Consider the following 12,836-nt stretch of genomic DNA (forward strand, 5'->3'; position numbering starts at 1 on the left):
AAGTTGGGTCATGTTGATAGGTTTTCATTGGGGAAGATTAGTGGGGAATTAAAGACAATATAAGGGCGAAATTGTAGCTGAGGTAGTGCTGATTGAAGAGTGACAGGAGTTTAATTTGGAGAAAAACAAAATATCTTCACCATTTGCCTTTTGTGCTAGAGAATCAGTTTGTAGTTTGTGATGCTTTTTTAGCGACATTGGCATGTAAAATGTAAACACTTATGTTGTCACACAAGGCATCTCAATTTTTTTAGTGTTAATGACGTTATGGGATATCATTGAATAAGGTATATAATGATATTTTTTTATTTTTTTTTATAGTTTGATAGTGGTTAGAATATGATTACCTGTGTGTCTTCTCCACCTTGGTGACTTGACCATTGTTAGAGAATCAAAATGAGCTGTATGTAACAAAATGATGCTAAAAACTGACAATATGAAAACATGCTATGTTTCTCACTTTAGAATTTTAGTAGCTTAATTGGATGAATAAGATGGTGAACATATCCTTATGGCAACCAATTAAACTAGATTGTCTACCAGGAGACCCGGTTAATATCTTCCTAGCAAGAACTACAACTATTTCAATTGCACCAAGAGGATACAATCAAGGATACCAATTTTCAAACATAGTTCTTTCTATAATAAAAGTATTGAAGGAATACACGGTTTAATTCGTGCCTCAAAAGGCAAATCAGGAAGAGAGCTGAAAGTATTATAGATGTGAACTTAAGTACAACAGCCGAGTTACCATTGATTTTTTATACTTACTAAGAAATACTAACAATTCATGTTGAATTAAAGATGACCGGACAAACAATCGATTACTGCATCCAAACTTGCTTTTTCTTGTATTTCCACTCACTTAAGTCAGGTATTACATGGCTTCTCCATTTATAGAGAACTATAGATAATGCATCTGATAAAGTTAACATATTTAAGCATTTAGGACTAGGAATATTCGAAGTTACTAAACTAAAAATCTTAAAGAATGGCTCAGCCACTGTTCTTTGAGGTTAGGAACAACTTAGAAAGACTTCTCCAGAAGTTACCAAGTTTTTGTTCAAGACTTTAAAATGTGGCATAATAACATTTTCAATTATGAAACCAACCAAAATGCACTGATATTTCAAGTTTGGATTTGGAAGAAGACAAAGATAAAAGAACTATCATTTCAAAATTCAAAGGTCACGTTTCCATACAGAAACAAAACAGCTTGCCTCACAAGAATCCCACCTCAGTCAGTTAACAAAGCAGCAGAGCAAGTAACAACAATAAAAGGCTTAGCAATCCACTGTTCAAAACATACCTTTCTCGGCCTTTTGGCTAAGATCAAGTGTAGTATCTGTTCTTATCAGTTTAATATCTGATACATGGGCCAATGGCCCACATGATATTAAATTTATTTTTCAAGGGATAGAGTCCAACACAGTAGCTTGCTACTGGGGCTCTTAAGCGTTGCCTATGAGTTGCACTACATCATGGGCTTGGCGCATCCTACGAAACAAAGTTCAAATTGTATGGATATATGTTATGAAAGATTTAGTTAAGAAATATAATCAAGATTTATTTTTGGAGGCTTGAATAAAATCAGTAATTCAACTTTCAAATTTGAACATTCAATTAATTTAATTCAAGCTTCTCATGTGAAATTTCTAGGAATTTGCTTCAGAATTTAGTTTATTTTGCTTAAAGGTTGTTTCTTCTCTTTGGGACAATCAGGAAATTAAAGGGATGGTAAGCAAAGCATTACCAAGTATTACATGGTGAGTGGTTTTGTAGCAAAAAATAAGTCCGCAAATCCAATGATTTGCCTTAATCTGCTGTATGCATGTCAAACACGATACTTGCATTGCTTTGCTATCGATTGTGAAGATTAATGTGATTAAAGATCATACGAAGGAAGGATCAGATTACTAACGTTTTGGAGGAGAATGTGGTGCAGCCTCTGCTTGTAGGCGTTGGTTGAATTGTGACAGGAATTTGGAGAAACTTTGATTAATTGATTTTGAGTCTTTGACATACCATGGACGCTGTTGTCTTTTTTTCTTACAAATTTGGATATCCTTGTGAACGGTGATACTTCCTCAAGTCATCATAGGCCCTTCTACATCCCGTGCACTGGAAATTTGTTTATTAATGGTAGATTCTTTTTCTAAGAGCAATTGCTAATTTGCTATTATTTTTTCCATCTTTTCCTTCACTAACCATACTTAATTCTATTTGAGTAGGGTGGCACTTGTATATATCAACCATCTATAATATATTGACTTCTCTTTATAATAAAAATATTGAAACAATACGTTATACGTGGTTTAATAAGCGCCAATCATTAGATTAGTAATTGCGTCACCAGCAGTTCTTTCATGAACTGCAAGGGATCCTGGTTCATGTCAATTTGACTAATCAGCAGCATAAAGATATATGGTGCATTACTGACCAGTCTATGAATCTCTCTGTGGGCTATAGATGCTGCATTAAACTGTTAAGGAAATATTTATTTTTTGTCAATGTCTTATTGTGAAGATGTAATTTAACATGGAGAACTCTGATTATTGATAGCTAACCAAGAAAAATTGACATAATTTCTCTCAGTTCTTTTCAGTATCTAAAGACTTAAAAGTAAAAGACTTAATATCCGTATTACTCATGCAGCAAATGTTTTAGATTTATATAGTCATTGTAATATACAGCTCATAGAGACTTTCTTGTATCATTGACATGACTAATATGCTCATCCAACCGACCAATTTGACCTTGTAACCAAGTTTCAATGAATAGACTCTGATTAAAAAAAATTCACCAGCAGGCCTTATTCCAACTTAGCCTTGGGCCCTTGAGTCTAATAAGTATATCAGGATATATTAATAAGAATCATTTTGGTTTTCTTACACTGCTACCCGGGACAACAAAACAGTGGTTAACTGTAACTAGTTAGTTGCCTGATCAGTGGTAATCTACACTGCCAATGTGCTCTAGGTATGCTAGCTTCCATTTGATCATTGTTATTGTTTGTATAAATTCAACTACGAAAGTCAAGTAACCTTAAAAAAAGGTAAAAAAAACTGTCCAGCCTCTTGTGTCTGATATGGGAGTGAATACCCAAACTTTAGATTCTTAAGAGTTCCATAAAATTGCATCGAAATTCCCCCAAATTTCAAGGGGTTAGAGTCCCACGTTGGACAGTGAAGAAAGCAATGGAATAAACACAAGCAATAAAATGCAAAGCGGGCCGATTTTCAACTCATACCTTTCTCGGCCTTTTGGCTAAGATCAAGTGTAGTATCTGTTCTTATCAGTTTAATATCTGATACGTGGGCTATTGGCCCACATGATATTAAATTTATTTTTATAGGGGGAGAGCCCAACACAGTAGCTTGCTACTGGGCCTCTCATGTGTCGCCCATGTGTTGCACTCCAGCATGGGCTGGCGCACCCCACCAAATACAGTTTAAATGGATGGTATATTTTCTAGAGGCTATCGTTGGGGCTATAGAAATGTGTATTTTACCAAGTAACAAATCCCTGATATAAAGTTTCTCCTTCGTTCTATTTCGTTAAAAAATAGGTCTTCTCTCGGATTCATTAATAATATAAATGAACATGTTTAACGTTTCTAATTATTATTGATAATGTCAAAAAAGAAGTATGATAAGCCGGAAGTTAACTTGCGCAGACCTGTCCTTGTTGTCAGAAAAATCTAACATGGGATGTTGAAGAGTTCGCATCATAATTATTGCACATATGAGAACTTCTATTTCATTACTAGGTACATTCCCAACTAAATTGCTTGTTAGTATCACCCTTCCAATAGATGCCCACAGTAAAAAGAACATTCTAGGACATACCCTGATAAACGTGCGGCCCAAGATGACTTTCAACTTGATTTCATACCCGAGTGATACAAGAATCATGCAAAGCATAAATATATAACCATTTACCAAAACAAGGACAATTCTTCAATAGGAAAAATAGGAAGAGAAGAGAACGTTCGATAGATGTGTGCTTGGGTACACCAACAAGGATACCATTGAATTTTTATAAGAAATACCAACCTTTCAGCTATATTGAAATTTGATAGGGATCATTCAAACAATTCATGTTGTTTTCAAAGGTTATGTTGTTTCTCCATTTATGAGAACTACAGAAAATGTATCTGATGAACTTCACATATTTAAACATCTGGAAACATTACAAGTTGCTCAGAGAAGCATAAGGTTAAAAGAAAGAGTGAACCACTATTGTTGATATTACAGAACAACTTAAAAAGACTTTTCCAGAAATTACAAATTATTCTTTCAACACTGTGCAACCTCCGAGAATCTACCAATTATGAATTATTGTTAAATATGAAACCAACCAGAACAAAAAAAACAATGATGTTTCCAGTTTTGGATTTCAAACAGCCAAATTTCTGAGCTGTTCAGCTTAATGGGAATGAAGTTGGAAACTAGATGAGGACTCAGGATAAGAAAAACAACGAAGAAAATGGAACAGTTAAGAAAAGCAACGAAATAGGAAGTATAGAACTGCATCTTTTAATTTGGTACATAGGAGTCCCACCTGTTCCAGTTAACAAAATAGAAGAGCGAGTACAAAGATAAAAGGCACAGCAATCCACTGTTCAAAGCATACCTTTCTCGGCCTTTTGGCTAAGATCAAGTGTAGTATCTGTTCTTATCAGTTTAATATCTGATACGTGGACCATTGGTTCACATGATATTAAATTAGTTTTTATAATGGGGAGGATCTGTCACAGTAGCTTGCTATTGGGATTCTCAAGTGTCGCCCCTGTACTGCACTACTGCAAGGGCATGGCGCACCCTACCAATTCTATCTTAAAATTATGTGTTTATGGTAGTGATATGTTAATTAGTGTAATTTTTTTTTTGTTAATTTAAAATCAGAATGTTATATAAGTAAACATTTATTTGTGGTTCCAAGGAAAAGGAAGGAAAATTTGGAGTATGTTTATTTCTTCAGTTTCTTTTATTGCGTTGATCTTTTAATGAATAACCGAAACCTTATACACTTGTTGCAGTAATTACATATAACTTATTTATTTATTAAAAAAACTCCAATCTAACAAACACATGTTGACCAGCAAACTCTGATGATCACGTATGGAATAAGAAAATCCTATAGCAAATAGAGAAGCCAATATGCGCACGTGGATAGAGCCAATGCTCGATATTCGGCTTCCAACTTCTTGCTCTTCCATCACTAAAGATGAGTCATGGAAGAAACAAAAACCACTCATGAACTTCCTCATATGTAGACAAGTTCCCCTATCTGAGTCAGTAAATCCCTTTAGTGAGACTGTTGACTGAGATGAGAAGAACAAGCCCATCCCTACACACCCTTTTTTTTATACCTCAATACCCTAGCGGCTGCCTCACAGTGAACATGAGTTGGAGTGTCAAGATGCTGACTGAACTTAGCATACAGAACTTGATTCATGTTTCGAATTTCCAACCAGTTAGCGGCTGCAAGAACAAGTTCAACCACATAGACTAGTACGCCTGTGAATCCTTTTGGTGTATAATGAGTACTCATCCCGAGACTGTTTATAACCAGAATTGAGAGGTCTATCAACATAAGTATGTGTTGGTGTTACCTGTCAACAATAGATTACTGTTTCCAAACTTGCTTCTAACTTAAATCAGTCTTACATGGATTCTCCATTTATAGAGAACTATAGATAATGTATCTGATTAGGAACTACAGTACTTAAAGAATGCCTGTACCACTATTCTTGAGATTAGGAGCATCATAGAAAACCTTCAGAAGTGACAAATTATTTGTTCAACTGTACAATTTGGCATAATAACATATTCAATTATGAAACCAACCAAATAAAATTCAGTGACATCTCAACTTTGGATTTGGAAAAAGACAAAGATAAAAAGAACTATCATTTCAAATGGCCACATTGCTAATGCTGAGCAAAAACAAAACAGCACGTTTGCCTCATAGGAGTCCCACCTTGGAAAGTCAACAAAGCAGCTGAGAATGTAATAAAAATAAAACCCGCAACAATCCACATTCTGAAGCATACCTTTCTCGGCCTTTTGGCTAAGATCAAGTGTAGTATCTGTTCTTATCAGTTTAATATCTGATACGTGGGCCATTGGCCCACATGATATTAAATTAATTTTTATAGGGGGAGAGTCCAACACAGTAGCTTGCTACTGGGCCTCTCATGAGTCGCTCATGCTTTGCACTACAGCATGGGCCTGGCTCACCCCACCAAATCAAGTTCAATTCTTCAGACATAAAATATGATCATTGGTCTTAATTTATTGATAAAACATTGTCGCATGTAATGATGTGATTACTTAAAGACTGATATGGACCGTTAATTAAATTTAATTAAAGGGAATTGCAGCTCTTGGAAATAATTTATTTTTCTTAGGGGGAGAGTCAACCATAGCAGCATTCCTGCAGCCTTGCACACCCTACCAGTTGATGCACAGTGTCTTAAAGTGGCATTATTCTTTCAAGCAAGATCTGAAAACGAATGGTAGAAGTAGAACAAAATAATATCGAGTGTAACATGGTGAGTGGTTTAGTAGCAACCTTGGTAATGATGCATGATATTGAAAGGGATCCTTGTTAAACTGAGTATTTTGAAGCCTATTGCCAACATTGAGCAATTGCATGCAGAAAAGTCAGGTTAGGTTGATCTTGTGGAGGATGTTTCCATTGACCACTGGGGAAGTTTGTGAAGATTGACGATGATTTAAGGACAATACCAGGAAGGGATAGATATAGCTAACTTCTTGGAGAAGAATGTGGTTCAACCACCATTGGTGCACCTTATCAAGAGTGAGTGTGCAGATGATTTTGAAGATTGATGATATTGTAACTGAAGTTGTGTTGATTGAACAGTGACAGGTGTTAAATTCGGGGAAAAAGTGAATCATCTTTCATCATCCATTGTCTTTCGCGCTAGAGATTCAATTTGTGGTTGTGTACATCTTTTAGCAATTTTGGATAAGTAAATTTTACTTTGATTGCTAGTATTCTTACAAATTTGGATATCCTTGTGAGTTTTGATACTTTCTAAGTCAGCGTAAATCCTTCTATTGTAATTGTGTTGATTAGGTTATGACATGTTTTATGCCACAAGTTTAATGTAAATCAACTAGAAAAATGTAAACTACTGTGTTGTTACTCAAGTCATCACATATTATTTGTGTTCATAATCATAACATCAAGGAATATCATGCAATAAGGTATAATGATCTTTTTTTTAATAGCCTGATTGAGTTGTATGAAATAAATTCTTAGAATACTGATAAATTGAGTTGCTTGTCTTGCTTCCTCTCTTTGCTATGGATAGAGACATGACACGGTTGGAAATCTGTTTTCACAATTGCACGAAATTATATAGGACTGCTGCTGCATATTTATTTTCGTATTTACTACAAGAAGGATGCCAAACTTCAGCTATTTGCCTAGTAGCTTTCGTTTTATGTTAATCATAGCATTAAAAATTCTCACAACATTAAATATAGATTGTCGTTTCTAACTGTTGAGTTTTAATAGCTTATTTGGATGAACAAGATGGACATGTTGGTATAGCAACTATAAACTTGTCTACTAGGAGACCGGTTAATATTTTGTTAGCAAGAACTACACTATTTCAGTTGAACAAAGTGAATCACAGTCTAGCACATCAACTTTAAAAAGTTGTTATTGTATGATAAAACATTGAAGGAATACGTGGTTAAATAGGGGCCAACCATTAGAATGCTAACTTGGTCATTTGCTGTTCTTTCTTGAACAACAAAGAATCCAGGTTCATACCAATTTAACAAATCTTCAGTGGTATACAAATATAGTGGCAGTACTAGCAAGACAAATAATCTCTTCATAGGAAAAACTTCAAAAGGCAAATTAAGAAGAGAACAGAATGTTTGATAGATGTACAATGAAGTACATCAGAAGTTTACCATTGATTTTTAGAAGTTGATAGGAAATACAACCTTACAGCTCCACTGGGTTTATGGGGACATTTAATCAAACAATTAATGTTGTATATAAGCTGATACTGAACAGCATGTTTACAGATTAAGTCCCACCTTGGCCAGTCAACAAAGCATAAGAGAAGGAAACACTAATAAAAATCACGGAGAGCAAATTTTCAAAGCATACCTTTCTCGGCCTTTTGGCTAAGATCAAGTGTAGTATCTGTTCTTATCAGTTTAATATCTGTTACGTGGGCCATGGCCCACATGATATTAAATTTATTTTTTGAGGGGAAGAGGCCAACACAGTAGCTTGCTACTGGGCCTCTTGTGTGTAGCCTATGCGTTGCACTACAGCATGGGCCTGGGGCACCCCATCAAATCCAGTTCCAGTATTTAGTGTTGTTGGGTGCTCTATCTAATGTAAAAATTTTAGTCATTGTTTAATTTTATGCTGTATTAGGATGAAAGAGAAAAGAGTGGAAAGGAGGGAAATAGTTGAAGGAAACATAATTAACTATATAATCCATGATAACCGAGTTGATTGTGATGAATTTGTTTATGCTACTGATAGGTATGTTAATTTATGTTTAATTTTTTTATACATCTTGGTGACTAGTGGACCTTTTTTAATAATTTTTTCAGATTTCTCTTTACCCTTTTTTTTTATCAGAGTAAAAATTGTCTTTTAAACAGACTAAAATTTACGTTGAGTAGAAAAATGACATGAAAATTTGTTTCAACAATTGTTAGATAAAGATTAAGATATTTAACAAATTTTAAGAATACGTTGCTTCTTTTCTTTGCTGCGAATAGAAAAACATGCTTGGAAATCTGTATTCACCGTTGTGTGAAATTATATAGTATAGCTGCAGCACACTTTGACCCCCATTAATATCTTGTTAGCAAGGACTAGAACTATTTCAGTTATACTGTGGGGATCATTAGGCTTTTTTTCTTAAAATTGATAGTTTTGTAATTAAAATTGAAAGAAAATCATGGTTTAATGAATGCTAACCGTTTGATTCGCTTGGGTTCGTACCAAATTGCCCAATCTCCAGGAAAGAATTGTGTAGAGCTATATAAAGGCGAATCAAAGAATCTTTCTATGGGATATTAGATGTTGAATTGTACCTTTCAGGAAAAGTTCTAAATTTTTTGTCGACTTCTTATCGTAAAGCTACTGTAGTTAAGTATGGAAAACTCCAATTATTCATAGCTAACCAAGAAAAATAGACATAATTTCTCTTGGTGCATCTCAATTTCTAGACTGAAAAGTGAAAACTTGTCAATATCCATTAATATTTATGTATAGTCAGTGTAATTTACAGCACATAGAGTTTCAATTGTATCATTAACATGACACATTCACTCAGACAACCAACCAAATTTGACTTTGTAATCAAGTCCTAATGATTTGGCTTCTATGATAAAAATTGCACCAGCACTCCACCAAGCCTTATTCATCAATCCAGCTTAGCCTTCAGTCTAATAAGTTTATCTAAACAAATTAATAAGAAAATCATTGTGGTTATCTTACACAACTTGAAACACCGCTAACCACAAACATATATCAGCGATTAATTGGTTGTTCGATACTTAAACCAGAACTACATAGTCTGTCTCTGTCAACAGAAGGACATGTCATGGTATATCTTTTGGAGCTTCATCAGTTTCTTTATTCTCTTCCTCTTCCTTAAGCAATGGCTTTGTTATTGATGGATCAGTCACATTTTTTTCATTGGTTTTTCCCCATAGGACTAAGTATAGACCAAGCACAACGAGAATTGCACCAATAAGCCTGAATGAAAATTCAATGACTCAGCTAAATGGCCTCTTCATTTGTAAATGTAAAATTGATATAGAACATACTCCATTAATGATTAGCAAATTTAACACATACCCTCCGGTGTATAACTGATCACCAAGAATTAAGGCTGCCATTACAGCAACTAGAAAAGTTTGCACTGGCTGGAAGGCAGCAACAAACACAGGACCACCCTTTTGAATACACCATGTTTGAAGAGATATCACAATGCCAGATGCTACAATTCCCTGAAATTATCATCATGCAATAGTGAATTGAATTAACTTCAAACTTGCCACCCCTTTGGACCAGATGTGTCATGCGAATCAAATTTATTAGAATATGATATTTGAGAATTTAAGTGATGAATATTACAGCATATAGGAGGATAAAAAGCTCCTCTAATGATATTATCTTCCAATTTTCCAAGTCATTCTCTGCAAAGGCTGCTATGACCAAGAATTGGATCAATCCAAAGAATAATGTAAACGAAGTAAGGGTTAGTTTTGCTGGATACTTCTTCACCACAGGTGCCTGTACAAATTTTTGCTTTATCGTTCAGGTCATAAAATTGTTTATATTAAACAAGTAAGAGATCACAAACATATGTCTGGTCACAAACATTGCTAATTATACAGTATAATATATATGTGTGTGTGTGTGTGTGTGTGTGTGTGTATGTATCTTAAGTATGAAGCAGCTTATGTCATGATTATTGACAAGACCTGAAAAACTATCCAACCAGCCCATGATAAACAATGTCCAAGCAAGTATATGCAACCCCAAGTCCAATTTTGCGTTTTTGTTGAAGACTGATCAACTTCTATAGTGTCTCCTTGTAGTTGGTCCATCTGCAGATGAAGAAGAGGAGGACCTTTGTAAAGGGTAATTATGGTGGCACCCCCCACACTGGCAATTGTTCCAAGAACTTTTGCCAATCCATCTCTCCTTGTGATTTTGGCTTCCTCAAGCCTGATATAGAATAAAATGAACTTGTCAAGTGGTAACAAATTGCAACAGAAAATAATAAAGAACATTACAAGGAGACATTATTACCTTAAAGCCAAAGCCAAGACAAAAGTGATTGCAGGTACTGAGTTTTGCAATGCAGAAGCAAAAGTTGGAGAAGCATAATATAATCCCAACAAGTAAAACCCTTGGTTTGCAGTGATCCTAAATTGCCAATGAAAAATATGCAAAATGAAGACATTAATAGAACTAATAGGAAGGAAAAATGTGTAAGAAATTTTGCAACTTATATACTTTCTTACCCCACTAATGCTAATAGGAAGAACTGAACCAGTAAAGATACGGTAAGGGGTGGTCTTTGATTCCTGATTACAAAGATATTAACATTGCTCCATGTTAAAATGCATATAATAGAACTAAGAAAAACGAATTCAAAGGAAATAAGAGAAAGAATATGATAGGAAAGGTGAAAAGTGAAAACAAGCTTCATCTTGAAACTCACTTCTCCAACAAATAAGCAAATGGACTCAACAAAAGCAAGGCAATTAAATTTCTATAAACTGCGAAAACAACTTCGCTGACACCAATGTTCAGTGCAAGTCTAGAGACGATGTGAAATCCTGCAAAGCAGAACTGCAAGGCAAGTAATGCCCCAATAAGCTTCACTTTCTCTGTCACAACACTACCCATTCTTGTGTAACTAGTTTATGAGAGGCTATGAAAGTGAAAGGTGGCTTATATAGAGAGAAAAATCTTGAAACCATATTAAATTATATAGCCTTTGTTATTGTTAACATCATTAGTTATCTATATTATTTGATGCCTTAGAATAGCTGCTACTAAGATGTGTAAATGTTTAGCATATGTAAGTTAAGTTATTCACACTACAAAATCTTAGATATAAATTCAATTTGTTTTGGTCGTTGACTTGAAATAATAATTTAGGGAGACAGAGTCAAGGTGAATCACGTTAGTGTGGTCGTTAGAGAGTAACCAACCCCTATAATTTGCATGAACATGTTCCCACCATCCCCTTTTCTTAGTATGTCTTTAGAGACCCTTGTCCCAATTCTCTATATTTGTAGAGATTATTGGATTAATAATTGAGATTATATTGTTCTTATTTCATTTTCTATAAATCTAATATCTAATCCCAACAGGGATTTGATTATTTTTGGCAGAAATTTTGAAGCCATGTATCAATGATAATAACAATGATGATGATGATGATTGGCTGCTTCGATGATTCTCTTGAATGCATTTCAATAGGGGAAGAATAAGAATATGAATCAAAGATGCATGTGCTATTGTTTACTATGTAGGCAGATTTTCTGAATCATATAGAAATAAAGGAAACTCCTCTAGTATGTTATTTTCTCTCTAGCTCTTGTTTTGACGCACAATAAGATTATGTATATGATCACTTTTTAATGAAAATCACATGATTTAATGCATTAATTTCTTCTCTTTTTTATAATACTATATTTTTCAATAAAAAAATTATTAATTTTTTAATATGTACCTTTGAACATACATTAAAAAAAATCACAAATTGAATCGATAAATTATTTCCTTTCTTAGCCCTTAAAACCAGGCTTACTGTTGGTGATTGGATTTAATTGCCGACTTTGTTAAGAGTTTAATCATAATGACTCCCCTCATGAGCGGCCTTATGGCTCAAGACCCCACAACCGAAGTGTTCAATCAATACAAGACAAAGGGTTCTGTTATTTTAAGGTTTTGAAAAAGTGGTTTTAATAATATAGAAACAAAGTGATGCATGTTTTAAAAATTTTATGTATATTAAAAGTCAATTTATTTTAAAAGTAATTATAATATTAGTCCTTTTAAAAGTTACTCAAAGTAGTTTCTCAAAATAATTAGAAACTTAATTTTATTTTTAAATTCTATTTTTTTCCAAAATCCTAAACAAACACAAAGTGAAATTTCATAAAAAAAATTAAACAAATGAGTTTTTTTTTCCCTTTAAGTTGACATTGCATTGTTAAGTTCTTTTTAGATGTAATACAGTTTTTTATGACCGAAGCTATACACACTCATCCTAGACAAATATCTTAGATTTGACA

General features: G+C 34.1%; 1 protein-coding gene and 5 non-coding genes across 6 annotated transcripts; 5 read left to right on the top strand and 1 right to left on the bottom strand.

The window, feature by feature from the left end:
* Positions 1–1,305: 1,305 nt before the first annotated feature.
* Positions 1,306–1,501, top strand: LOC113868271. The gene has a single exon (XR_003505291.1). It is a non-coding gene; the product is annotated as a U2 spliceosomal RNA (small nuclear RNA).
* A 1,745-nt stretch (positions 1,502–3,246) lies between these two features.
* On the top strand, positions 3,247–3,441 carry LOC113868268. Its single transcript, XR_003505288.1, has one exon. It is a non-coding gene; the product is annotated as a U2 spliceosomal RNA (small nuclear RNA).
* A 1,190-nt stretch (positions 3,442–4,631) lies between these two features.
* LOC113868272 lies at positions 4,632–4,828 on the top strand. The gene has a single exon (XR_003505292.1). It is a non-coding gene; the product is annotated as a U2 spliceosomal RNA (small nuclear RNA).
* A 1,226-nt stretch (positions 4,829–6,054) lies between these two features.
* On the top strand, positions 6,055–6,250 carry LOC113868267. The gene has a single exon (XR_003505287.1). It is a non-coding gene; the product is annotated as a U2 spliceosomal RNA (small nuclear RNA).
* A 1,906-nt stretch (positions 6,251–8,156) lies between these two features.
* Positions 8,157–8,351, top strand: LOC113868273. Its single transcript, XR_003505293.1, has one exon. It is a non-coding gene; the product is annotated as a U2 spliceosomal RNA (small nuclear RNA).
* A 1,266-nt stretch (positions 8,352–9,617) lies between these two features.
* Positions 9,618–11,439, bottom strand: LOC113868083 (WAT1-related protein At3g18200). Its single transcript, XM_027503649.1, has 7 exons — positions 11,252–11,439; positions 11,052–11,114; positions 10,837–10,953; positions 10,506–10,752; positions 10,156–10,314; positions 9,877–10,028; positions 9,618–9,774 (listed from the first exon to the last, which is right to left on the bottom strand). Exons 1-7 carry the CDS (start codon positions 11,437–11,439, stop codon positions 9,618–9,620), a joined length of 1,083 nt encoding a protein of 360 aa, XP_027359450.1.
* Positions 11,440–12,836: the final 1,397 nt, after the last annotated feature.

This window comes from Abrus precatorius, unplaced genomic scaffold (assembly GCF_003935025.1).
Source record: "Abrus precatorius isolate BTA unplaced genomic scaffold, Abrus_2018 Scaffold5, whole genome shotgun sequence".
NCBI lineage: Eukaryota > Viridiplantae > Streptophyta > Magnoliopsida > Fabales > Fabaceae > Abrus > Abrus precatorius.

Bases quoted from the DNA above. Each gene is read 5' to 3' on its own strand.
- LOC113868083 (XM_027503649.1), bottom strand. From the start codon at position 11,439: ATGGGTAGTGTTGTGACAGAGAAAGTGAAGCTTATTGGGGCATTACTT. The intron at 10,753-10,836 runs GTAATAATGTCT...ATTCTATATCAG, and splicing joins GTCTTGGCTTTGGCTTTAAG to GCTTGAGGAAGCCAAAATCA. The intron at 10,315-10,505 runs GTCTTGTCAATA...AAATTTGTACAG, and splicing joins CTGGTTGGATAGTTTTTCAG to GCACCTGTGGTGAAGAAGTA.